The following is a 27,189-nucleotide window of genomic DNA, read 5'->3' as shown; positions in this document are numbered from 1 at the left end:
TGGCTTATGACGTAAGAACGTGCTCAGTAAGGAAGTTAGATAAAGTAGGTAGTTCCCCTTCACTTTAACACGAGCATATGCCAGAATCGAACATTTTGCCACTAACGTAACGCTTTATAGACAAACTATTTCACACTTTTTCGTCTCCGTGCTGTAAGATATATCCGTACTTTGAGTTTAACCGGAAGCGGCACACGACAGAGCAAAAGACGTGATGGACGGGACTCACCTGACGGAAGATGAAATGGCTGAAATAAAGAAAGAAGTAAGTATCGTGTGTGTTCAATAACGTCACACCTAACAGAGCAGATCACAGGTGCGTCGAGTCTGACACTGACAGGTATTTAAAACAAACAGTGGATGTCCTGTGCGATTATTTTTGATGACTTTTCTGAGTATAAATGTAAAAGACTTCTGTGGAATAAGATATAAAAGGGGATAAATTGTATATTTAAACGGCTTAAAACAATCTTGCTTTTGTGGCACCCCATACAACTGTGTAAGCACGACCCGGCCATGTTAGCCAATCGGAGTATTTGGAGGCCGAATTCCCAGCCAATAGCGAGAGTTTGAGGGCGGGGCAACTCTTAATAGGAACGCAGCACTTTCTTTCCAAGAAAATGCTGCAGAAATGTTTTACTTCCTTTAATGTTTAGTTCCCATATAGGATGAATATAAAGTGTAACCCAGCAAATGTATCATTATTTCACAAAATTTGTCTTATTTGTTGCAACCTGAGTTCACATATAAGTGACTACTGTACAAACTGATGCGATTGACTAAAGAATCAAGTAGTCTATTCCTGAGAGCCTTTAATAAATGTTTAATAAAGTCACAAGTTTCACCTCCGTTTTGCCTTTTCAATGTAGGCCATAGAGAGGTTGCGGGCGTACTTGGTTGATAAGGTCATTGCGGAGCGACATTTCGATTTTTTGCGGTCCAAGAAAATCCTCACCAGAGAGGACACAGAGGAGATCAGCTGCAGGACCACCAGAGGGAGACGGACCAGCAAGCTGCTGGACATCCTTGCGGAAAACCCGCGGGGTTTAGACATGCTCATTGAGTCTATAAAGTGGGGTCGCACCATGAACTTCATCATCGCAAAGATTACAGACGAGGTGCAGCGTGTGAAAAACGAACGACTGGATGCTATTAAAGGTAAAAACTGCGAGAAGAGCTCTGCGAGATTTGGTGTAGAAGCAAGAGACTTTTTTTAAATTGGAAACGTTTTATAAATTGTGACGTTTTGTGATATTTCCGTGTTTTGCAGTTGGATCCTCAGTCAGCTCATTGTATACCGCCACGAAAGCAGCCACAAATGACCTCTCCAAGATGGACATTGACAATGACAAATTCTCCACTATGTGTTACCACCCTGAAGGGGAAGGAAGCCCGTCGGCCTCTGTCGCCACAGGATCCTTTAACCTGCGCTTCGGATCAGGCCGAGGGAACGAGGCTCTGTCAGTCTGTGGAGGTACTGGGAGTATGAACGTGTCCTCTACAATGTCATCAAACCTGCCCAAACCCGGTGACCCCGGAGCGCCACCACTTCCAGAGGAGCCTGATGCTGAGGTCCCGGATATAGATGCGGGGGTTTGTGGGAGCACGGGAAGCAGCGGGGATGTGAATTTCCAGCCATTGCGCTCACGCTCTCTGTCCCCACACGTGCCCTAGTGTAACTCTCACCCTGTCATCTCACGTCCCTTCACAGCGTGAACATTCTTCAACTTCAAAGGGAGAGTCGAAGGGCTCACTGGTTACTACTTTCACTGTAAAAGAAATTCATTCCTCTCCAACTCAAAAATGTCTCAAAAATTATTGCATCTCAATTTTTCAGTTGGTTCAGTCAATTTTACCGACATCTGTTAAAGCAGTGCGCCTCAAATGTTTTCCTTTGTGAAGGGGCCATCACTTTGAGCCCCCCCAAATAAAGACTTAAAATCTTAAACTTATAATTTTAATAAAACATATTTAGTTATACAATGCTGGAGAGCATCCGTTCCTTTGGTTGGTGGACTTATTTTCCTGACGATTGATTACATAAAATTGATGATACATTTCTATATTTCAAGATCAGGGTCCCCCTCGATCCATGTTGGCCACCCCAGTTTGAGAACCACTGTGTTAAAGGACCCCCATAATGATACATCTATAAAACCTGAACTGAGCCGATTGGAAAATGTCAATAGACATTATACTGCCAATTAGTTGAGCCCTGAACTTTTTTTACAGTGTAAAAATGGGCATAGGGATGGCATTGTTTGCGTTTATACTACTTTTGTAATTGTACATTTAAACGTGTTCTGTACACATGCATGAATGGTCACAATCACTGACAGCAATTTGCAGTAAAAAAAACAAGGATTTTCTGACCAGTATACAACACTTACTAACTAACACTTACCTTAACTCTGGGTAGTGGTAGAATGTTGAACCGAGTGCTGTTTCTACATTTACACATTTAGTCATTTAGCAGACGCTTTCATCCAAAGCGACTTACAATTGGGGTAAACAATGGAAGCAATTGGGTCAAACATTAGGACAACAAAATGCATAAGTGCAACAAAAACATGTCTCACAAAGCCTACTACAGTCTACAAACCTTTTTTTTTTTTCACAGATAGAGTAGAAAGATATAGAAATCAGAAATGATCGGTCAGGTGCCGACGGAAGAGATGTGTTTTCAGCCGATTCTTAAAGATGGCCACAAAATCTGCTGATCTTGTAGCAGCAGGCAGATCATTCCACAAATGTGGAACCGATCCAGAGGATGTTCGTGAGACCAATTTTCTGCCCTGTCACTAAACACAGTGATTTATTTAAATCGTCGTCCGACTGACCGGTCTGAAATGATAGTTCACAACATTTCAAAGTAAGCCATTCCTGGCACATTGTCATTTGATTTTAATCAATGTGACATTTTTTGACATTGAAGATATGTTGGACTTGTCACGGTCGGGTATAGTCTGCCGATCAGTCCATTATAATTGGTAACCCACAACAGGATTACATTAAGACTTTCATAAAATAATCATTCTCTGATTGTTTTGACCCTCTTTGTCATGCACAACAGCATTCTTGCATTTGCAGTTTTTGCGAGTTCTGACTATCTAATGTCACTACTGTAAAACCACATCCGTGTAACATGGAGAAGCATTTTAAATCGTTAACAGTCTTTTGCTGTTGTTGAATGAGCGTGGGGTTGTGTCATTGTGCAAATAAAGGAACTGTAGAAGGGAACATCTTCATGATGGCAGTGAGTGTACCATCCTGCATGTTGTAGCACCATTTAACAGAATGTATAAAGCAGAGAGACTTGTTTATAAAAGCCAAATATACCTAGAGTCATAAAACTCCAAAACCAGTAGAGCATCTGTATTCACTTCTGCATTCAAACTTATGTGTAACGCTGTATCAACTCATGTAATGTGGGATTTTCTTCACTGGACACATATTGCGTCACCTCTTGAAGGACATTACAGAAATCTCATACTTCAGTCTGACAGCCAAATACACTTTGTATACTGTATTTTAAAAGTTGCCATATTCACAAGCTGTGTTTATACGGTATATACCTGACATACTGCAAGCAAAGAGTCAACAAAAATATTTCAATAACTTAATAATATTTTGTAAACTTTTACATGTATTTTCACAATATTGCTAAAAGGGGTTGTCATCTACAGGTAACCTACTGCCAATAAATGTAACCATCTACTGTGTTTGCAAGCAAAATAACCAAATAATTAATAAACTTTATTTTTTGGTTTAAATTATGTTGACATTTTACCTGTAGTTCTTGATCTGTTGTCTCTTAATCCCCATTCAGCCAGCCAATGACTTCGTCGCTTTGTGTTGCTTGTCTCTTCCTTTTATATAAAGCCCTGTTCAGACCGCCAGTGACATAGCAAGGCGATGTCATTCATTTCGACATTGTAAAGTCACATGACCATTCGCAGTATGTTTTGGCAGAACATTTGGAGAGATAGGATGTAAGGAATTCACATTAAGTAATATCTTATTCTCCCACTTCGTGTCGCCAACATTCACTGTCGCTCTAGTCGCTGGCGTTATAGAGGTGAGAGATTGAGTTATTATTGCAACGTTTTATCAGCTTTTCATATTTTACAGCAGTTCTCACACTGACAGAAGAGTGACAGATGAATGCACTGAATGTTGCACAACCTGCTCAGAAAATGCATGGAATGATTTAACTATTCAATCTGCTCATAATCTGATGTACAGAGCTGGGTGGTTCTAACAGAGACAAACACAAATACAGGTTTAGTGATATAATCTTTACCGGCCTGTACATATAACAGGTATGAGCTGTTATTCTGTATAGTTTCAAAAGTGCAAGACAACAGCTTCAGTTCCTCAAACACAGAAATCCCTGTCTGTGATAGTGCCGAGTCAGTCTGATGTTCTGAGCTGACAGGGAATTGTCACAGATGTCTGATGAGGAGCCTCTTGTGTGTAATGGTCCACAAAGTGAGCGGACACACCACAGGACATCAAGAACAGATGTGGACCCCACGCTCGTGGAGAACCTCAGGAGAAAGCTCAAATATTTCTTCATGAGTCCTTGTCAGAAGTACAGAGCCAGAGGTCGAAAGCCATGGAAACTATTGCTGCAGTTTCTCAAGATCGTCATTATTACTGTGCAGGTATGAAAAGGTTCATTTTGGAATTTATACTTTGTAGATTTTTAGGATAGACAAATTTCTAATTTTATTCTAGGTTGTGTACTTGGGTTTTACACGCTGACCTGAAGAACATAAAGTCGAAAGAACGGTTTTCTTTTATCAGGAAAAGCTCATAAACGTTGTAAGCAGAACCCGATCGGCAGAGGTAGTTTTTTGCTCATTATTCCAATTTCGCACTGTGTGTAAACGCCTTTACCGGATTTCTATCAGTTTTGTTCATGTGCGGGTGTCTGAAAGCGCAGTAGTAAAAGTCCTAAACGTAAGTAATAGTAAAATAACGTATAAAAGTCCACTCTGGAATCATGCAGTTGATATAGAAACGTCAAAATGAAGAATTATTGTTGCATATGCAGGTACTGCGGATATGAGAAGAGATATAAAAATACAGCTTCTGACCGTTTTATTACTATACATGTAAAGACGTGAAAACCGGTTTCTTTTTAAGCTGATTTTTGATAGATATCCATCTATCTTGTGCATGTTAACGCACTCAATGTTACACGAAGAATGTTTTTAATATAGTATAACCTAAAGAACCATACAGACAAAAAGTGTATGTGAATTAAAGAAGGGTTCTTCAATCAACCTAACGGGCTACGAAGCAGATTTACTTTTCAGACCCTTTTTTATCTCAATTTAGTAAATAAGACGTGTTATTGTGGGTTATACGATGGTGGCACGGTACATGATAGCTCACAATATGATACATTTCAGATAGGAAATGGAAATTCAAAACAACAGATTTATACAGAACCATCTGTCAACAACATGTAAAAGGTCTGTCCCTGAAAAATAAAACTCAATTTTAACATTAAACGAAGAAATCCATTAAAAACATTAGACCCTGTAGAGCTTCTTAAAGAAGTGAAAGTTATCAAACACAATTGGTTTAAACATCCTATGGTAAAATAAATCATCATAGCTCCACAGAGCATATTGCAGTTTTTCTTTTATAATTTGCCACAATATATTGTTTCACTTCCTTACAGTCGATTGTGGGTTTCTTGTGCTTTGTGTTTGTCGCCCAGCTTATCTCCTTTGGACTGAGCAATGAGATGATGGTCACATTCAAAGAGCAGAATCTCATGGCCTTCAGACATTTATTTCTGAAGAATTATCAGGACAGTGATCCAGATTACGCCGTATACACCAAACATGATGTGCGTGACCACATCCAGTACATCATCAGAAGGGTAATTCACACTACATCTTAAAGTGTAAATAAACCTTTGAGATAACATACATCATATCATTTCACTGTTTGGTTTTAATGGCAGTAAATAGACTGTCAAATTTGGCCACTAACTCGGCGTGACTTTATCTGTTGATTAATAATCTCGACTGGATTTTTTTTTGGTTCAAAGTATCTCAACCTTCAAAACCTGACTGCTGGTAATCATGCGTTGGAGAAGATCGATGGGATGTTCAGTCCGCTGTCAGTTTGTCAGGAGCTCTATCGACATGCTGACATTTCACCATCCAATGAAACCTTTGATATTGATCCTCATGTAGACACAGGTACAACCTACTTCGTCATCATACTGTTTATTTAACATCAATATGGATAAATGTTTATAAAGACATGTTTACACAGAGAAAGTACATGCAGAATTATAAAATATGAAATGAAAACTACTTTAATGACTTTAAAGTATGTGTTTTACATTTGTAATATAAATTGAGTTGTTAAGTGTTGCCGGGAGTTGATTGTGTGTGTGCTTTATCATTTCTATCTTACCTAAATACTTAAATTTATTTATTAATTGGCAGAATGTATTTTAATTTACCCGACATCACCCTACAAGAATGAGTCTTTGACAAGTGACATGAACCTCACTATTGACTTTCAAAGGTGTGTGCTTTTTGCCTATTAAATTCATCATCACTTTCATTCAATTTATGTTTGATTTTAGCTTGAGTCCTTTATTAATATACTGTATTGTGTGATACAGCCTTCTAGCGGTGAACATTTATTTCAAAGTCAAGGCTATAAACATTCAAACAGTCCGCCATCAAGACTTACCCGACTGCTATGACTTTAACATTAATGTAAGTGGACGCACTCAGTTACATTTCATATAATCACAAATTTAGGTCATGACCATAACATTTCTTTACTTAACGTATCCAGGAGCACTACAAATAAAGCTACTTCTGCTTTACACTCATTTTCTTTTCCATGATTGGCAAATAGAGTTTTGCTTATGTCACATGAAAGCTACACATTTCCCACTTGTCAACCACTTTTTTGACTTAACAGTAGACCTACGGTTTGTCATAAGGTCAAGAAATTCCTTTATTTCTCATTACAATACTCAATGACTTCATGCCTAGAATTCCCTTTGGAAAGATTGAAGTTGATCATGTGTCAAATCTGCTGTGTTCAATTCCAGATTATGTTTGACAACCACGCACAAAGTGGCCAAATCCCAATATCTCTCAGCAGTGATGTTCAGATCAAGGGCTGTAAAAACGGGAATGTTTCAGGCTCGAGTAAGTGGATTTATGATACAGTGTCATTTATGCAAAAGAAATCCCTTTAAATCTTTGTCATCACTCTAAAGAAACAGCATTGTCAATAGATTACTGCATATAGCGCGTGGCCTCAAAAAGTATTTTGCCACTCAATTAAAAGTTAAATGAATGTTATTACATTACCTTTGGTGTACCTGTCACTCAACTAAAGCAACGGATTAAAAATACAAAGGTTGTGGGTTTGACTTTCAGGGAACAAATGAACACACCTTGAATACACCGCAGGTGCTGTAATGTACGTTAGAATATCAAAAATAACAATATTCTCAAGCTTTTTTAAAACTAACTTCCCTTTTCTGTTTATCCAATTAATAAGTTAATGTTAAATCAAAGGTTTAATCATTGAAGTTAGTTTTCAAAGAAATCAGTACAGTGTGAGATTCTTAAAGTCGGCATGAAATAAAAAAAATATCTTTCTAATTGTGTTACACAGTGGTAAGGTATTTATTTTAAATTATTTATCCGTGCACATCGTCATTTTTTATATATATTTGCACTTAGAAAAAAAGTTTAACCCCCCTCTCGAAACGACATCTCTTCACTTCTGGTCACGAGGAATGGCGCGAGGACGGGGCTGCAATGACTGACAGGTTGCAAACTGCCATTCAAATCGTTCACCTTTTAACGATCCAATCAGTTGTTTTTTCACATTTTCACATTTTTTTGATCATTTCAGAAGTGGTTTCAATCGGGTATACATCACGACACGGAAAATAAACACAATCGATACTTCCGTTTAATGGCCGACTCTAAATAAAACACCTCACCTATACACGCACATCATCCAGTAGGGGACGGTACATTCAATCATGTTCACATGATCACTTGCCCAAGTTTAGTTGCATATTAATGTATAAAAGGATTAAAAATGAATGAATTTTAATGAATTAAAAATGAATGAATGTTGTTAACCCTAAAGAAAGTGATTTAAAGTATTGATTCGAACTGATGTAATCCACCGTGATTGAATAATAAGTCTCTCTTTTGATCCAGCAGACATTCACTTTATGCTGATAGTTGTGTTTGACTGTGTGGTCATCTGTGCCTGTTTGCTGTCACTCGCTCTCTGCATGCGCTCTGTCTTCACGGGCATTTTCTTACAGTTTGTGAGTATCATGTGAATATTGGTTTTTGTAGATGAACACTATAGACAAATAACAAATATGAAATAATATGAACAAAGATTACCAAAATAATTTCCATCAGGAATACACAGCACATGTGTTGAATGAGAACAGTAAAAGTGTGTCGTGGTCTGAGAGACTTGAGTTCATTAACGGCTGGTACATTCTCATCATCATCAGTGACACATTGACCGTTGCAGGTTCAGTTCTCAAGATATGTATTCAGAGCAAGGTAAGACGCTCATAAATATTGTTTTTAAAATCTCTTTTTAAACAAAAGTCACATGCAAGTTCAATGCGCGGCTTTATTTTTCATTTCAGGAACTGACCAACTATGATGAGTGCAGTATACTGCTAGGCACCGCAACAATGCTGGTGTGGATCGGAGTCATGCGCTACTTCAGTTTCTTTCAGAAGTATTATGTAAGACATCTAATTAAGTAGTTCCCTTTATCCTTGTTCATAAAACGTCAACCAATGCAAATGACGTTGTTTCATTGCCATTCCAAAATTTGCACGTCTGGAAACCAAAGCTGCTTTCAAAGACAGTTCACCCAAAAATAAAAAGAAATATTTAACTCAACCTCAGGTTGTTTCAAACCTACTTCTTTGTTTTGGTGAACACAAAGAAAGATATTTGGAAGAATGTTGCCAAGTGACATTACTGGGACATCATGGATTACCATAGGATTTAGGAAACCAAACAGTTCAAGGACACCTCTAGACAACGTTCTCTGTGTTCATCTGAACACAGTAATTTATAAACTCACTGAGCGTTCACACCAGACGCGACTTCCGCGAATAAATCATGCTATTCGCGCATCGTTGGACGCTTGAACATTTTGAGTTTAATCGCTTCATTCGCGTCATGGGAGGGGCTTCTGCAAGGGGGCTCCAGTCTCGTATATTTATATATAGTTTAAATTGAGTTAAGAGCATTTTTTACAACTTACCAGATTGTCCGACCTCTTCACCCACTTTCTTCCAAGCAAGATCCTATTTATTTCTGTTTCGATAAAAGTAAGACGTATCGTACAGTTCCAGGTATCCTCATACAGCAACTAAGATTTTGTCCTTCATTGTTGTTTTGGATTTCTGCCTCCGCTCGCTACTTTGTAATCACGTCCCTACTTGAGCAAGCTCCTGATTGGTTAACGCGGCGCGAACATTCGTCAAAGATCAGATTTTCCACCTTTTTTATCAATTTGTCAAAAACCCCCGAAACGCTCAATTCGCGCCGCGGGATGTCTATTGCGTCTTTGCATTGACTGAACATGTTGATCAATCGCTTTTGACGCTTCATTCGCGTCTGGTAGGAACTCACCATCACATGAAATTAGCAATGACAGAATTTTAAGTTTTGGGTCAACTGTCCCTTTAACTGAAATAAGTTTGAATGTCACTGGATTAGTTATACATTAAAAGCTTCACTTCCCTGAATTTTCGTAATTATATGCAACTAGATTTTTTAATGGTAGTTCCCCTCAACCTCACACAGATGTAAACATGGATGTTATTCATTCAATCAACTACGTACATGTTGCACGATTGAGTTTAATAACCAGAACGTGTTTCATCTATTTATTTAGAGCCCAAGATCGCTATTTTAGTGCAATGTTTCACCTGAAAAAGATCTTTTTTTTTTAATTATATGTTTCTTCTATTGTGGTATTTCAACAAAGCACATGTGTTAATGTAATTAATCCTGATGATGATGAAGATGACGGTGTTCCTGTGAAGATCAATGTTTTGTGTCTCCAGATCCTCATCCTCACTCTGCGGGCTGCTCTTCCCAATGTGATTCGATTCTCTCTCTGTGCTGTCATGATTTATCTCAGCTACTGTTTCTGTGGATGGATCGTTCTGGGGCCGCACCATGAAAATGTGAGAGATTTAATCATTCAATTTAGAAGAAAAGTTTTCTCTCTTTGAGAGTAAAGCGATACTGTATTAGACTTCATGCATATATAACATCTCATTCAAATGATTACTTTTCCTCAGTTTCGAACATTCAATAGGGCAGCAGACTGCTTATTCGCTATGATTAACGGGGATGAAATCTATTCCACCTTCACCAAACTCCGTGAGAAGAGCTACCTGGTGTGGGTGTTCAGCGGTCTGTACGTCTACACTTTCATCCCACTCTTCACCTACATGGTGCTGAGCCTTTTCATCGCCATCATCACAGAAACGTATGAGACCATCAAGGTGGGTTCACCACAGCCCTGTGTGTAAAATCAATCGATTAATCGCAATTAATCGCATCCAGAATACAATTTTTGTTTACATAATATATTTCTGTGCAATGTGCATATTCATTTTGTATTAATAAACACATACACAAACATGTACATATTTTAGAAAAATATCAAAAATAAATAAATGCTTATATATAATTTCAATTATTGGTAAATATAAATAAATACATCTAACATTTTCTAAATATATATGCATGTATGGGTATGTTTTTGTGTTTATTAATATAAAATGAATATGCACAGTGCACATACATACATTATGTAAACACAAACTTTTATTCTGGATACGATTAATCACGATTAATCATTTGACAGCACTCGTCTAAAAATACTTTGTTATCAAGACAGCAAGTATTGAAAGCAGTTACAGGTGTCACTTGGTTTGCTAATAGTCACACTTTTTGCTTTCTTATGCTTCGATTTTCTCTTTTTTTTCTATATCATTTATTCTTTTACTACAGCATAATCAGAAGGACGGAGCAGCAGTTTCAGAGCTGCGGGCATTCATAGCTGAATGCAGGGACTCACCCGACTCGGGCAAATACGTGATGGATGATGAAACCTCCAGCTTCTGCTGCTTTTGTGCTGCATGCACATAGTGCATTCAAACCCATGACAAGACATTGAGAGCAGTGACCTCTTCTGTTCGGCTCAAGATACTGCAAGAGCTTAATAAGTCGGCAAACAAATACTCCTACACTAGTCATTCAAAGGAATATTTTAACCAGAGACTTCAACTCATTTCATGTCATTCCAATATAAGTTCCTTTTTTGCCATAAACACAAAGGCAGATATTTTGAAGATTGCACTGTTTTTATTTCTGTATTTTTATTAGGAATGGCAACTGGCACTCACAAGCTCAAGAAAGCACAGTTCATATAAGTCCATGTGCTTTATGACTAGTCGTCTGAAGTCAAACTGCTGATATTCAACACCGGATTAATGAATGCAACGTTCTTCTGAATCTCTTTGGACTCAGTGGTTCAGTTGCATGACAAGGTTGTATTCACTCTCAAGTCATTGAAATCCTTTATATGATGTTCAATGTTGATTGGTTTTTAACACTCTTCAAAATATCTTCTTTGTGTTGTGCAGAAGAAATAAAGTCATTCTGAATTCTCAGAACTATCCATTTAAAAGCTTAAATGAGAAGAAGTGAATTACAAATGGAATTTAATAAACATTCGTATGACAAAAGAACGGACATGTAGTGCATGAAACATTTCAAGTGCTTTTATGATAGCCGACCTTCTTATTGCCATTGCCATGTTTTGGAAGCTTCACTTCCCATTGATTTAATTATAATTTATTTTCATTAAAAGTATTTTTGAGTCAATGATGACAGACTTTACATTTTTGTGCTTTATCTGTTGCTTTGAAATGATTTTTGTACTTTATTGTAGTTGCCTAAACAAGAAAACATAGTCTACTAATTACACAGCCTATGTGTTCACACCAAACGCGAATTAAGCGTTTTGCGCGAGTAAATATATAATGTAAATGCAAAAGCGCGAACTCACGGCAGGCGTTGAAAAAGACGCGAATCGCGCGACAATCTCATCTTCCGCGAAGGTTGGAAATATTGGTCAGATCGCGTCACGCGAGGAATAAAAAGCGTGAGACGCGATTGTTCGCGTTTGGTGTGAACCCAGCATAATGTAAATGTAGCCTACAGCATTTATGTCTATATGAACTTTGTGTGGAATAAGGACTGTCATATTGTACAATATTGTTCATTTATTATCTGTTATTTTAGTTGAGACATGCTATAGTCATTGACAGAATCCCACACGCTACGTTCAACTGTTTTAATATAGTAGGCTACACTTAATAATATTGAGTAATATGTTGTACACTGTTGACACTGAATATGGATCATGTTTGGAATGAGTTTATTATTAGTTTAAATAGCGCTACATTCATCGTGTGATATACAATATCCCTTAGTACATCCTATGTACAATTTGATTATTGTTTATAATAAGTCATAATGTATACAAATATGTACAAGTATTTATTCGTCTTTTTGATTAATCTGACCATTTATTAAGCATTACTTGTAAATATGCGCGGTTTCCTGTGGAAATACGTTCAACACCTGTTGCGTGTCGTTACAGTCAGGTTAGAGAGAATTCAGCCAATGAGGCGGCCAGATGCTGGTTGCCTGACAACGGGCTGGCCAATGAACGTCTCATTTGTTTATTTAGAAGGACGGGGGCGCGCTTCAAACCACCCAAACACCTCGAGCGCTTCAGGGGATCACTGATCTCGCTCATGAATCGGATCGATCTGATCTCGCGTCTGAACGGCTCGCTGTGTTTGGATTCGTCTCTCTGCATCTGAATGTAAGTCGACCTGTGTGAGTCTGTGTGAGTCTGTGTGTTGATGTTAGCCGCTGTGCTAAAGTTACACTCGGGTTGTGTCTTTAAATCTAGTGTGCTGTCTGCATAGACATCATGTCTGGATTCCGCTGTTACGCGTCTGTGACGCTTAGATATGTTGTCTATGTAGACAGCACACTAGATTTAAGACACATCCACTAAAACATATATAAACCTCAATGCTAAAAACGTTTGTTTATGCAGAATAAACACGTGTTGTTTTGTAAATATACTATTTGAGTATGTTGCGGTGAATACGGAATGTGACCTAATGTCACTTCCAGATACAACATTTTTGTAACTTGTTATATTTATATCATTTAAAATGTGATCCATAGACACATACAAGCCTGTAGCAATGACGTGAATTGATAATCGATTCCAGGATCAATATTAGGGGTTATTTGTCGACTCAGAACATCTTTTGTTTTTCAGATGGCATTATTTGTAATGCCTATTTTTTTCTTTAACTATAAAACACATGCTACAGTTTATTATGTATAATGTTTATAATCCACTTTTCTCATTGTCTACATATGTGATCGTGTATGAAAACTAACAAACACCAAAGCGTGAAGTCTGTTTTATCATAGTGGATTTCATAAGCAGTCCAAGTCCACATTAAAGTGACAGTTCACCCAAAAATGTAAATTCTGTCATCATTTACTCACCCACAGTCTGAGGAATGTCTCCAACTAATGTTTGAAGTTATTTGGTAGAATGTCAGCAACCAATATCTGAAGTTATTTGGAAGAATGTCAGCAACCAATATTTGAAATTATTTGGAAGAATGTCAGCAACCAATATTTGAAGTTATTTGGAAGAATGTCAGCAACCGATATTTGAAGTCATTTGGAAGAATGTCAGCAACCGATATTTGAAGTTACTTGGAAGAATGTCAGCAACCGATATTAGAAGGTATTTGGAAGAATGTCAGCAACCAATATTTGAAGTCATTTGGAAGAATGTCAGAAACCGATATTTGAAGTTATTTGGAAGAATGTCAGCAACCGATATTTGAAGTTATTTGGAAGAATGTCAGCAACCAATATTAGAAGTTATTTGGAAGAATGTCAGCAACCAATATTAGAAGTTATTTGGAAGAATGTCAGCAACCAATATCTGAAGTTATTTGGAAGAATGTCAGCAACCAATATTTGAAATTATTTGGAAGAATGTCAGCAACCAATATTTGAAGTTATTTGGAAGAATGTCAGCAACCGATATTTGAAGTCATTTGGAAGAATGTCAGCAACCGATATTTGAAGTTACTTGGAAGAATGTCAGCAACCGATATTAGAAGGTATTTGGAAGAATGTCAGCAACCAATATTTGAAGTCATTTGGAAGAATGTCAGAAACCGATATTTGAAGTTATTTGGAAGAATGTCAGCAACCGATATTTGAAGTTATTTGGAAGAATGTCAGCAACCGATATTAGAAGTTATTTGGAAGAATGTCAGCAACCAATATTAGAAGTTATTTGGAAGAATGTCAGCAACCAATATTAGAAGTTATTTGGAAGAATGTCAGCAACCGATATTAGAAGTTATTTGGAAGAATGTCAGCAACCGATATTTGAAGTTATTTGGAAGTATGTCAGCAACCAATATTAGAAGTTATTTGGAAGAATGTCAGCAACCAATATTAGAAGTTATTTGGAAGAATGTCAGCAACCAATATTAGAAGTTATTTGGAAGAATGTCAGCAACCAATATTTGAAGTTATTTGGAAGAATGTCAGCAACCAATATTTGAAGTTATTTGGAAGAATGTCAGCAACCGATATTTGAAGTTATTTGGAAGTATGTCAGCAACCAATATTAGAAGTTATTTGGAAGAATGTCAGCAACCAATATTAGAAGTTATTTGGAAGAATGTCAGCAACCAATATTAGAAGTTATTTGGAAGAATGTCAGCAACCTATATTAGAAGTTATTTGGAAGAATGTCAGCAACCAATATTTGAAGTTATTTGGAAGTATGTCAGCAACCAATATTTGAAGTTATTTGGAAGAATGTCAGCAACCGATATTTGAAGTTATTTGGAAGAATGTCAGCAACCGATATTTGAAGTTATTTGGAAGAATGTCAGCAACCAATATTAGAAGTTATTTGGAAGAATGTCAGCAACCAATATTTGAAGTTATTTGGAAGAATGTCAGCAACCAATATTTGAAATTATTTGGAAGAATGTCAGCAACCGATATTTGAAGTTATTTGGAAGTATGTCAGCAACCGATATTTGAAGTCATTTGGAAGAATGTCAGCAACCAATATTTGAAGTTATTTGGAAGAATGTCAGCAACCAAAATTTGTTCAATCTGAGGGTGAGTAAATGATGACAGTATTTTCATCTTTCATTTTCTCCCTGTAAGGTCTTATCATTCATTACAATAAAAAGTATTTCTCCAACACAGTTTGAGGGCCGCCACAGTCAGCCATGAGCTAAATACAGACTTTTAAAGAGGGATTTGCTGCGTGTCATTGTATTAAAGGTTTAGATTATCTTGAGGAGTGCGTGTTGCTCTGTTAGTGAGACTGATATCACAGTAATATACTGTATCATGTTTGACTACAACGATGAGATCTGAGAGAAGCGTAAATGATTTTAAGGTAACTTCACATCGTCAGGTTTCTTTGTCTACTATTGCTCAGACTAAATTCCTAAACAAACCATCCGATCTGCCTCTCACACGTACACCTTAAGCTCAATTTACGTCTGTGTTTTTCCCGCTCTGCTCCGTCTCTCCTCCCCCTCTGGTAATCCCACAGTAGTATTGCATTGCTGTTAAATCCGGCCCTCTGTTGTATAATCCAGTGAGCACGGCTGTTTTATTTCAGGACCGGCGGCCCACCAGTGTCCCGTCTTCCAGCCTCCGGCGTCTCCCGTGGATGATGGACACCTGAGCATCCCAGCCCTTTCAAATGTTGACATGGGAGATTGGTGGACACCAGCAATGATGCCAGATCCAGCTCACGGTGAGACATGCACACACAAAGGTTTATTTAAACATTTAAAGTGGGCCGGTCGTTCCTTTTAAACATGATTTAAAGGTACTTTTAGAGGCAAAGCGTGATGCATTACATTATGTTGTGGTGTCGGGCTATCTGTGTTTGGGGAAAGTGTTTGATTTTTTCACTTTTGTTTGACGCTTGTGCTTCAAACTTTACTCGACTTGAAGCTTACACTTACTCTGTGGTTTATGTTGTACAAGTCGCATAAGGTTGAATATTTTGTTGTATATATCTCACTCCTTGTCTGTCTCAACCAAATATATTGTATCATTTGTTACTTCTGAAATGTTTAGCAGCTGCACAAACTGTGTAAAAATGTCACGTTAGAAGATTTAAGCGCTTCGGGTTTCAACAGGTTATAATAATGGGCTCTGCCTTGTCTTTTGTCCTCCGCACAGACGCCAAAGATCTTTCCAGTATTTCTGGGATCAGCATGTCTCCCTCCAGGCAGAATTCTCACCCGTCGCTGCACTCCACCATGGCCCTCCCCAAAACCTCTTACAGCGTGTTGAGCGCCTTCTGCACAGAAGACAACGTGTCGCAGTGTATCATCTACATTAACCAGGTGCACAACACTGCCCATGTGTTTAGACACTATACACTTTATTTTATCCTCACAAAATCTTGGTATTTAAGGGGTCATATGATAGGGCTAAAATGATTTAAAAACGCTGTATTTTCCACATACAGTGCATGTTTGTATCACCTCTTTGCTGCGTCTCTCTGAAACGTGCAGATTCTTTACAAAGCTCATCGCTCTGGAAAGCAAAGTGTGCTCCGATTGGCCAGTTCACCAGTGTGAAGTGATTGGTTGAATACTGCAAGCATGTGAGGGAAATGTAACGCCTCTGAACATATTTGGAACATCATGTTTCTCTTCAATTGTACTGACAGGTGCACCACCTTATTTGTGTATACATTTGGGGGGTCTTAGTCAAATCATATTCAGATTTTAGAAGTCTTATAGGTTGTTCCAGCCATAACACACCAAAGACACAGAAAAACACTAGTCGCGCCATATGACCCCTTTAAGACATCAAACATTAGTTTCTAAAAAACACTTGTGACAACAAATTCCCCTTATACTAATTTAAACTAGATGAGATGTGACGTGTTTCAAGGCATTCATTTCTTAACCTTTACTGACAGTTTAACACAATTAAAAACAAAAAGAGGCCTAAAAAAATGATCATTACGTAACCATTTAAAACTGTCAATCACATAGTGTGTTTTGCTAAAAACAAGTGAAGCCAGCGAAGCAAGTTTTTATTAATCGTACATAAGACATTAATGAATTATATATTCATAGAATATTATACATGTAAAATTATTTTAAATGTGGAAAACTACGTGTATGGGTAATGAGAAGGGAAAAAGTTGCGTACACAGCATGACAAGAAGGTTTAATGTTTTAAACTAGAAAAATATAAAGTCATTTATTAACTTGTTACTTTAAATAAAATAAAATGTAAATGTAAATATCTTTGTGTGTGTTTAAATTGTCACTGAGAATGAGAATATCAGTCCTGAACACTTCTTTCTTCCACTATGTCTTCATTTTTATTATACATGAATATTCCATCAATCATTTTTTTATAATTTGAGAACATCTGGTAGAACATCACATTGTGTTTTACAATATACAATTTTTACTACGTTTAAATTAGGGCTTCACGAATAATTGCAATTCCCATTTAAATCCTTGTGGCTATCACGATCGTGAAATTGCAAAGGCTGCGATTATGCGCATCTTGATGGTGAAGCACGGCTGTGATCTGTGGGAAATGCTGCTGTATCTAAATCTTTTTGTTTGGCTTAAATCGTGCATTCCAAAAAGCAACACCCGTCACACATCATCCTCATAAATATACTTTAATATCATGAAAAACAGTGATAAAAAGATGCCAGATGCAGACAGGAAGACGGCATTTCCAGGTTATACACAGTGGTGGACGAAGTACACAAACCATGTACTTGAGTAAAAGTAGAGATACCCAAGGAAAAATATTACTCAAGTAAAAGTAGAAGTGCTGCCTTTAAACTTTTACTTGAGTAAAAGTACAAAAGTATTTGCCTTCAAATGTACTTAAGTATCCAAGTACTATTATTTTGATTAAATAAAATAATAAAATATATTTTATGTGCTTTTCTTTTAACATGTCATAAGAAATACAGAGTATATACAGAGTATATTATTTTCAGCATAGGCTTAGTTAGATCAGTCTTTGGAAGCTTTAGAAAATAACAATACCTGTTAATAAGGAGAACTCCACTCCACCAGTCAACTGTTTTAGCATCATACATGCACCAATGCAACATTTTCTTATAATATAATCATTGTGTTCCTAACTTGTAATAATTACTTTAATTAGCTCATTGTTTCCTTCTTTAAATTATTACACGATGTAAGCTATAACAGCATGGTTTGTATTATCTTAAAGACAGTCACCTCTCATAACAGATCACTCAAAATATTTATGTAGACAAATTCAAGCTGCTTTGAAACTATATGTATTGTGAAAAACGCTAATACAAATAAATGTGAATTGAATCGGTGCAGCCTAGTCAAAATATAACTAATTTAAATTCCAACATAAAATGTTAAATTCGATTGATTCCCATTTCACAATATCAGAGCACTCAGCTTGAAAAGTTTCAAATTTAAATATGAAATAAGCTTAAACAGCTAAGTTTACGAGGCTGACGACGTGTACAATGTTCATGGTAGCGTAACAGTCTATATTTGTTCTGCAAGCTACTGTTAGATTTATATCTCTTTATTTTAAATGAGTGAAATTAAAATGGCTTACCTCTATGTGTTCCCTTATTGGAAGGAGAATTCTTGTATGAAGAAATTGTACAGGACCGAGGCAGGCAGAGAAGGCACTTATAAATGAAAGACTCGTTCTTCTTTTCAACGTTTTTTCAAAAAAATCGCGTAAATAAGGCCATGGGTTTTGTGGCAAGTTCGATTCTTCAGTTTCTTTCATGATTTCACTAAAGATATTAGCAGTCGAAATGTTATGTTGTTGCAGACAGTTGCACTGAATCTGATGTGTTTAATCGTATTTTCGCGCTAAGTAGATGACGTGACCAAGGCGACAACAGGGCAAAACAAAACAAATTCAAAATAAAGCGCGCGATGAACTGTGATTGGTGGCTCGTTTTACCAGTTAAGTTTTTACTGACTTATAAATAAAAAGGAACGACTGATTTTGAAAATGTAGTAGAGTAAAAAGTAAGATATTTGACTTTGAAATGTAGTGGAGTTAAAGTAAAAGTCTCCCAAAATTGAAGTACTATGATATAGTTTATAATTTATAATATATTATTATAGCTTTATAATTCAAATCTTGACTGCCATGTGTCAGTGGTTTGGTGAGAATCAGCCAGATGTTTGTGGAATAGTCTGTATAGAATGAACGAACGTACAGTTAAAGACATCAGTAAAATTAGGGTGTATAACTGATATTTGTTTACGTAAGGAAGAACAGGTTCTTGAATCCCCATGAAAAACCTTTCATTCATTCAAGAGCGCTTTAGTATCAAACCGTCTATAAAGAAACCTTGTCAATGGACATTTAGAAAGAATAGACCAAAGAATACAGACAAAAACTCCAACAGCCGGTGTTGTGCAGAAGGCCTCAAACTCTTTTGTATTTATTTGTTTGAATGGTTTTCATCAATAGTTGGCTGTACCTGTACATGAATGTGATGTTTCTCTTCAGGAGGTGTGTTCACTGGGCCTGTCTGGAGTCGGTCTGGAGTGTGTTTCTGACGGTCTGAGCTCCGTGCCGGTTCTGAATCTGCTGTATGAACTCCTGCAGCTGCAGAAGAGATCTCAGTGTGCCCTGCAAGAGCTGGAGAACCAGCAGCTGAAGAACAACAGTGACCTGGAACATCTGCAGCACAGCCACTCCAGGCTCAAAGTACTGCTTGAATACATGACTCTGACTCAAGTTTACACATGAAACATATTCACATGCAGTTTTAAGGTTTGAGTTATCGTTGTATGTCAATGAGATGAGTTTTGCTGGGTGTCTCAGGATCAGTTGGAGCACACCAGGAGAGAGAACTCGGGTCTCCATGAGGGAGAGAGACGGCTGCAGCTGAAGATCAAGACCTTACAGAACTGCCTGAAGTCTGAGAAAGACGAAGTAAGTCCACAGCTTCATGGTCGACAGTCATGTGACTTTAATATTGTCTGCTGTGCTTCTGGTTCAGTGCTTGAGCAAGTGTATAATGTGAAGTGCTGAAAATGCCCTTAAAGGGACAGATCAGAAAATACTGTCATGAATTACTCGCTCTCTAGTTGTTTCAAATCTGTATGCATTTCTTATTTGGACGAATGCTTGAAACCGAACAGTTCGTGGACCCTATTGACTCCCATAGTAGGAAAAATGACAGTAGTAGTCAAAAGCGCCACAGAATTGTACTACGTGCTTCAAAATATCTTCATTTTGTGTTCAGCAGAACAAAGAAATTATAAAGTAAATTTTCCTACTATGGGAGTCAATCCGGTCCAAAAAGTGTTTGGTTACAAGCCTCCATCCAAATATCGTTCTCTGTGTTCATCAGAACAAAGAAATGTTTGAAAAATTTGTAACAACTCGAAGGTGAATAAATGATGTGAGAATTTTTGGGGTGTATTGTCCCTTTAAGGGAATGGTTCCTGCTAAAACCAAATGAGGTCTTTGTGTGATTGCAGGTACAGAAACTGCAAAGCATCATCTCAAGCCGTGCCACGCAGTACAACCACGACACCAAAAGAAAAGAGAGAGAATGTACCAAACTGAAGGAACGCCTTAACCAGCTGCTCATGGACAAACGGGACAAGAAACTCAGTGAGCAGATGTCTGGTTTATTCCTGCATTTTACTTCAGGATGATCTTTAAAGAATTTCCACATTAATGCGAAGCATAACAGAGAATGCTAAAAAATATTTGATGGGAAAGTTTTTATGTTATGGTGAATATTAATGCACTATAGTGTTTGAAGGACCCATATGACCCATATGATGTCATACAAGCTGTCCGTGTGTTTATTTCTTTTGTCGAACACAAATCGAGGCTTTTGAGGAAAGCTTTCCAGAGTTCTTCTTGGTGATGTAACGATTAACCGTGAGCCGGTTGAAAATCGATTGTAATATGTGACAATTTAAGCCGGATAAGATGTTATTTGAATCGCAATACATGTTTTGAACAGCAGGTATTTACTGCAAACATGGATTTTATTTTCGTTTTGTGATTTGACATAAAATCAAGCTGAAAACGCGAGCCACGCGGCTCTCTCTTCTAATGACCCGCGACACTCTGAAAAGTTGAACTATTTCCATCTCTATGAGGCGCTGACGTGCTTAGAAAAATCTGCGCAGCGCATGCACATGCGTTCGACCTCTTCGCCTTTTATTTGGGCACGCGTCTACATTTGAAATATTGAATATGGGCGCAGAAAAGACGCAAAATGTGAATCGGGCATAATTCATGGCTGGTGTCGTTTAGACTCTTTTGAAACCGTGATGAAAGTGAAATTTGGGCCTTAACCTACAGCGCCGGGTGAAGTCCATTATATGGATAAGAACCCTGGAATGATCTCCTTTAAGTCAAATGGTTTGTGAACCTTAGCTCATGTTATTCAAGAAAAAACAGAACAGTTCATACATGATTGTGATATTTACTTTATTCAGCCATTGAAGTGTCAAACTATGTGGGGAGGTCCGATGGAAAGAGAGGCCTCTGGAAGACAGGAAAGATGGAGGCCAGGTAAACCTCTGTCTCTTACGTTGCAGATGTTTATGAGAACGATGTGCGAATGTAACCTTTGTGTGTGCGTGTGTGTTAGACACGAGGGAGAGATGTACAAGGCTCTCTTGAGTGATTACGAGAGCCGTCAAAGATCTCTGATGCTGGAAAACTCTGAGCTGAAGAAGGTGTTACAGCACATGAAGAAGGACATGATCTCCATTCTGAGTCCAAAAAAGGCCTGTCTCAAAACCGAGCAGACAGATGACAGCCTCGAACAGGTCTAAAATCAGATAATACTTGATGTACAGGAGATGTGACCAGGGGCGGACTGGGAAGCAAAATCGGCCGTGGTTTATTCGCCATTTCTGTCTGGGTGGGGGGTTGTATGCAACGTGTCATTTCAATACATCCATAATTTTCCGACTCGCTAATGCCTTTGTGTTGTGCGCATTTGCGTTTATAATACGTCCATCTGTCCGGCCCAAGCATCCATTTCGGCCCCATACTTTAGTGGCCCTCCAGGAAAATTTACTGTAATCCAGCTGGCCAGTCCGCTCCTGGTCACAGCCGTAGGCCGGCGGTGGGATGGCCGTTCTGGACTTTGACAGAATGTCCTACCGACCAGTCCGCCCCTGGATGTGACAGAAACGTACTGCGTTGAATGACTGATGTGTAATGTCAGGTGGGCTCCGAGGGAGAAGAGGAGGCGGCCGACTCCAGCAGAGAGATGCTAGAGCAGTCGTGCGAGCAGGCGAGAGAACAGCTCACCAACAGCATACGACTGCAGTGGAGGAAACTCAAGAGCCACATGGAGAGACTCGACAGCCAAGGTAGAAGACGTGGATGTATGGCTTCACATGCTGATGAATAAGAGCGGTTATATGATCACATCTCTTCATGTGTCAGCGTCTCTGGTGGCGTGTCAGGAGCGTGAAGGTGAGGATCAGATCTCCAGGCGAGAACATGAGGACGAGATTCAGCTTATGAGGCTGGAGGTGCAGCAGTGTAAAGATTTCATTCACATGCAGCAGCAGCTCCTGCAGGTATACTCAAGTTTACACATTTAATGTGAGATAACGCATTTTAAAGTGTGTGTTGATGAATACAGTGTGTCACATTTGATGCATATTGTCAGTGTTCTGTGTTGGTTCGCAGCAGCAGCTAAACTCGCCGTGTGATGATGAGACGGCCGCTCTACTGAACGACTGCTACACATTGGAAGAGAAAGAGCGACTGAAGGAGGAATGGAGACTCTTCAACGACCAGAAGAAGAACTTTGAGAAGGAGAGGAAGAACTTCACTGAAGCTGCTATTCGTCTGGGCCATGAGGTGCCATGAAGAGACACAACATGAGAATTATCACACACACAGTGTGGTTTAAAGCAGTGATGCACCACATGAAAATTCTGGGACGAAAAAGAGACGGAACATTCTGGATGCACAATTTTTTTAAAATATAATTGTATTTATTACACACACATTTAAAATGGTTTTAAGCCTTTCTTGTTATATTTATTATTTTGGCCTTTGTTACGCCAGGGTTGCATGATCATCCTTTGATAACAACTAGAGGAAGAGTGTCTCGTGGACGCCTTCTGAAATTTTCTGCAGCCAAAATTTGGTGCATCACTAGTTGGCGTATCACAACAAACACACAGTATCTTCTTGCCTTTCTTTCACTTCAAACATGTTGTGTGAGTTTTCCCCACGTAATGAAAGTGGTTGAAGACTGGGGCACTGCAGCATCAATATGACATTAAAACACCATGAAAGTATCGTGAAGATTTCTGCCAACATTTTCTAAGTGTTATACTGTTCTGTACAAGAAGTCTTCATTCACTCCATTAAGTTTCAACAACAAAATAATGAATAAAAATTCCCATTTTTACAGATCTACAAACCAACTGATCATTGTTAAATGATCAACTATAATCAATATGTTACAATGATATCCAGTGGAGTTTATAGTGATAGTTCAACCAAATAACACACATTTCTCCTTTAATACATTTAAGATTTCGCAAGAAACACTTGCACATTATTAGAAATGCTTCCTGCCGCAGGAGCGTGTTTTGTGAAACACATCAGATGGTGTTCGTTTCGTCTTCCAGCATGATTTCCACTCCTGTAGTTTACTAGAAAACTAAAATATGCCCACACTTGAGACTTAAATGTGACCGGCAGTTTTGCGGTCTCAGAATGATGCAGTGCAGCCATCATGTGTATACTAAAGTGCCCAGGGTGATCGATCACTCCCAAGTCACATGAGATGCACTTGAAAGACAGTCACTTCATTGTTTACACTGAGAAAAACAGCTTTTTAGTTATTTGATATGTATGAATTACTGTTGAATCAAATGTCAATGCCTTACCTCACAAAACTCATTTTTAATCAGAGGTTTTCAAACTGGGGTCCAGGGGGCCCCAAAAAGGTTACAAGGGGTCCCTAGAAAAGTTTAAAGGAAAAAAGATCAAGCAAAATTTGTTAAAGTCTACAAAACATTATTGTTATAGGACTTTTTTTACTACGGTTCCTTTTTTAAGCACTCAAAGTGAAGGTTTGTATTGAAAATGTCTCTTCGGGGTTTTACAGTATACCTCCAACATGTGTAGCCAACCTTCACATTTGGAAACATTACGTTGTCTTGATTATATCACATTCATTATGAATCGATGTTTATGCACATAAAACTTTATGGATGGATATGTATTTTAAAAAGGGGATTCATCACAAAAGGTTAATTTTATTTGGGGATTCTTGGCATCATAAAGTTAGAAAAAAAGTGAGGTCAGCCTCACATTCGATACACTGAAATATTGTTACACCCCATAAAAAAAGTATAAAAAAGTTAAACTCCTGTTTATTGCTTTTGTGTGTTTAGAGGAAAGCTTTTGAGGATGACCGAGCTGCGTTGCTGAAGACTCAGTTTTTGAACATGACTCCATTTGTAGATCGTAAGAGACCAGCATTGCCTGAAAGCGAATGTGCCTTTTCAGCCAGTGAGTAGACGATACAAAACCATTTACACGTCTACTTGACTCGAGATATTTGTATACATAAAAATGTAAATTATGGTTTCCATAGTCCTCTGGTCGACAGGTTATTTTATTCAAAATGCTCTTTTAAGTGGGCATGTCAATCTGCATTTCATCTGCAGCTACAGAACCCGAAGCCAAAATCCAGTCCACTCCACCCATGCTGACAAAGTCCCAGTCGTACACGTCATTCTCCACCCCCAACGCTGCCCCGGTGAAGATGCCCTCCACTGCTGACCTCTACCGCTCGCTGCGTCTCATTCCAGACAGCAGGTACTGCCATGTCTCAAAACCAAACCTTCTTTTCCATTTACCACATTAAAACGTTAATAAGATGTGAAATGCACGATGTAGGTCATAAACACCCCTGTCTCCCCAGAGGACACAGCAGACGTCAGAGCGGCGAGACGGTGAGGTCACGGCTGCGGAACGGCTCTGTGGACTGCAGTGTCTTCTCATTGGTCAGAGATGAGAACAGCCCCATCTAGAGGTTCTTCAGTGTTACGGTTCTGAGCCCTCGAGACACACTCCTTGTGTTCAGTGCAGGTGTCACACAGCTTTACTGATGTCTTACTGCCATCGCCATCACTGCCGGCTCCTTTACCTCCTGATCTGATGTGTTCGGAAGGTGTATTAGAAAAAACTCTGCAGAATTAAACGGATGGTATGATCACCTGAATGAAGCTCATCTCGGAGACAATCCATTGCTCACTCTTTTGCATTTTCTCTTTTATGATCTCCACTGAAGTTGCCAATGTGTATTGTAAAATAGTACTAGGAATAAGAATAAAATATGTATATATAGTGCATAAGGCATCCGATGAAGCACTTTTTACAATGTAGTTTTTGAACACTAATATCATTTGATATGTTGCTTACTACTTTCATCCATTGATGCAGGACGTACATCATTCAAAATCTTGGGGTAGATGAGAGATTCAGAGTTTTGTATTTTTAATATGATATTTGTGAATTTAAGTAATGTGTGTTAATTGTCTGATGTTTTGTGACGTACTCACAATAGGTTGTGGGTTTAATTTTGTATTTGTTTGTTCACTTGAATGTTAAGTATTCGTTTGCACAAATCATGAATGTGTAGAGCTTGAAATTTTTTGTTTACAGACACAGTTCTCCAAATGAATGCAATAAAGTTTGAAAGATTTGAAAATGATCATTTTGTCTTATTGTTAAACCATTATGTCCCGTCTTCTGTTAAAACACCTGATGTTATAAAAAATGAATAAAAAGTCAGTCCCAGCGTCTGAAACTGCCTTAATGCTAAATGTAGATAAAAACGTTATGATTCATTAAATATCACAAAGGTTGAAAGGTTGGAGTCATATAGCGAACAGTAAACAGATTTTACCAGATTGAGGATGACTGGTCTACGGTTTCCGCCAAGTTTTATGAGCGAGTGTTGAATGGACATCTCATGATGCCACAGAAGTTTAGTAACTTTTAAATTAATAAAAAAAAAATAGCGAAAAAAATGTAAGTCGGTTCGCTGTTTTTTAAGTTTAAGCGCAGATATTGTTTTAATTGTTATTAAATTATCCTTTTAACAACATCTACGTACACTATTTTCAAGGTTTGTGATCATAATATTTTTCTTCTCATAAATATCTCTTAAAAACATACTTTTTAAGGGAATCTTCTATGTGAGATAAGTGAGTGCCTTGTTTTATTGTATAATTTGTTCTGTGAAATTCCTTGTTTCTCTTTATATTTTTATCTGATTGTTTTTATCTTGCTGTTATTGATTTCTAGTATATATGGAAGTTTTGTCCCTCTATTTTTATTTGAGATGCTACTTTTAAAGGCGCAATATATAATATAGTTATAATTATTATAAGTCAAAGTGCATACCGGTCAAATGACAATGATAACATGTCCAAAATGTATTTCTACTACTCCCTCACATACTATATAGAACATACTGTTTTAACAGTCGATAAGTAGCTAGCGTCAATTTAATCAATTCGTACCGTCACAGTATGTGACTTCGGTTGCAGTACATGTGTGCTGCATGTTTTATATATGTTTGAATGAGGAGTGATTATGCTTCAATCTGATGATGACTGAAGTCATGCGGGGCAAAACATATAGAAATGATATAAAATGTACAGTGTACTAATCTAATAAATTGACTCGCATTGTGTTGTGAGATTGACGTAATTTGCCCTCATTTGGGAGTCCACATGTACTTTGGGGACCATACTACCAGTCTTAAATTCACACACTAGATGGTCGAGTGCATAGTGTGTAGCATGTCATTTGGGACACAACTGCAGTCTTGTGTTAGTGGTAATCAAACTTGGCTTGCTGTCCTTGAAGGGGGCTGGAACCCAAGGCTCGGTTCTAGCTCTGAACTCAACACCCCTTGAGAAGA

The 27,189-nt window shown here is 38.0% G+C and overlaps 3 protein-coding genes across 5 annotated transcripts; all 3 read left to right on the top strand.

The window, feature by feature from the left end:
- Positions 1-18: 18 nt before the first annotated feature.
- bcl10 (BCL10 immune signaling adaptor) lies at positions 19-1,985 on the top strand. Its single transcript, XM_056742613.1, has 3 exons — positions 19-265; positions 870-1,158; positions 1,271-1,985. Exons 1-3 carry the CDS (start codon positions 215-217, stop codon positions 1,672-1,674), a joined length of 744 nt encoding a protein of 247 aa, XP_056598591.1. The 5' UTR covers positions 19-214; the 3' UTR covers positions 1,675-1,985.
- Positions 1,986-4,367: 2,382 nt separating this feature from the next.
- mcoln3a (mucolipin TRP cation channel 3a) lies at positions 4,368-11,963 on the top strand. 2 transcript variants are annotated; one of them, XM_056742572.1, is made up of 12 exons: positions 4,368-4,667; positions 5,735-5,899; positions 6,071-6,224; positions 6,477-6,558; positions 6,659-6,755; positions 7,100-7,199; positions 8,238-8,347; positions 8,448-8,597; positions 8,687-8,788; positions 10,127-10,249; positions 10,367-10,573; positions 11,085-11,963. In XM_056742572.1, exons 1-12 carry the CDS (start codon positions 4,452-4,454, stop codon positions 11,220-11,222), a joined length of 1,644 nt encoding a protein of 547 aa, XP_056598550.1. In that variant the 5' UTR covers positions 4,368-4,451; the 3' UTR covers positions 11,223-11,963. The 2 variants fall into 2 exon arrangements, with proteins under 2 accessions (XP_056598550.1, XP_056598549.1); XM_056742571.1 differs by having other exon boundaries at positions 8,235-8,347.
- On the top strand, positions 11,546-25,971 carry ssx2ipa (synovial sarcoma, X breakpoint 2 interacting protein a). Of its 2 annotated transcripts, none has more exons than XM_056742567.1 (15): positions 11,546-11,623; positions 12,832-12,969; positions 15,847-15,984; positions 16,419-16,585; positions 19,749-19,949; positions 20,067-20,177; positions 20,729-20,864; positions 21,707-21,782; positions 21,862-22,042; positions 22,447-22,594; positions 22,671-22,807; positions 22,920-23,093; positions 24,647-24,764; positions 24,923-25,073; positions 25,180-25,971. In XM_056742567.1, the coding sequence occupies exons 3-15, from the start codon at positions 15,939-15,941 to the stop codon at positions 25,286-25,288; spliced, it is 1,755 nt and encodes a 584-aa protein (XP_056598545.1). In that variant the 5' UTR covers positions 11,546-11,623; positions 12,832-12,969; positions 15,847-15,938; the 3' UTR covers positions 25,289-25,971. The 2 variants fall into 2 exon arrangements, with proteins under 2 accessions (XP_056598545.1, XP_056598546.1); XM_056742568.1 differs by having other exon boundaries at positions 25,155-25,285.
- The last annotated feature ends 1,218 nt before the right edge of the window (positions 25,972-27,189 follow it).

This window comes from Triplophysa dalaica, chromosome 3, assembly GCF_015846415.1.
Source record: "Triplophysa dalaica isolate WHDGS20190420 chromosome 3, ASM1584641v1, whole genome shotgun sequence".
NCBI classification, from domain to species: Eukaryota; Metazoa; Chordata; class Actinopteri; order Cypriniformes; family Nemacheilidae; genus Triplophysa; species Triplophysa dalaica.
This window is presented reverse-complemented; position numbering and strand designations above follow the sequence as displayed.

Excerpts from the sequence above, each read along its gene's own strand:
- bcl10 (XM_056742613.1), top strand. The coding sequence starts at position 215 with ATGGACGGGACTCACCTGACGGAAGATGAAATGGCTGAAATAAAGAAA. Across the intron at positions 266-869 it reads TGGCTGAAATAAAGAAAGAA|GCCATAGAGAGGTTGCGGGC; the intron begins GTAAGTATCGTG and ends TTTTCAATGTAG. Across the intron at positions 1,159-1,270 it reads ACGACTGGATGCTATTAAAG|TTGGATCCTCAGTCAGCTCA; the intron begins GTAAAAACTGCG and ends CGTGTTTTGCAG.
- mcoln3a (XM_056742571.1), top strand. The coding sequence starts at position 4,452 with ATGTCTGATGAGGAGCCTCTTGTGTGTAATGGTCCACAAAGTGAGCGG. Across the intron at positions 8,348-8,447 it reads CGGGCATTTTCTTACAGTTT|GAATACACAGCACATGTGTT; the intron begins GTGAGTATCATG and ends AATTTCCATCAG. Across the intron at positions 10,574-11,084 it reads AAACGTATGAGACCATCAAG|CATAATCAGAAGGACGGAGC; the intron begins GTGGGTTCACCA and ends CTTTTACTACAG.
- ssx2ipa (XM_056742567.1), top strand. The coding sequence starts at position 15,939 with ATGGGAGATTGGTGGACACCAGCAATGATGCCAGATCCAGCTCACG. Across the intron at positions 15,985-16,418 it reads GATGCCAGATCCAGCTCACG|ACGCCAAAGATCTTTCCAGT; the intron begins GTGAGACATGCA and ends TCCTCCGCACAG. Across the intron at positions 22,043-22,446 it reads CAGATGACAGCCTCGAACAG|GTGGGCTCCGAGGGAGAAGA; the intron begins GTCTAAAATCAG and ends GTGTAATGTCAG.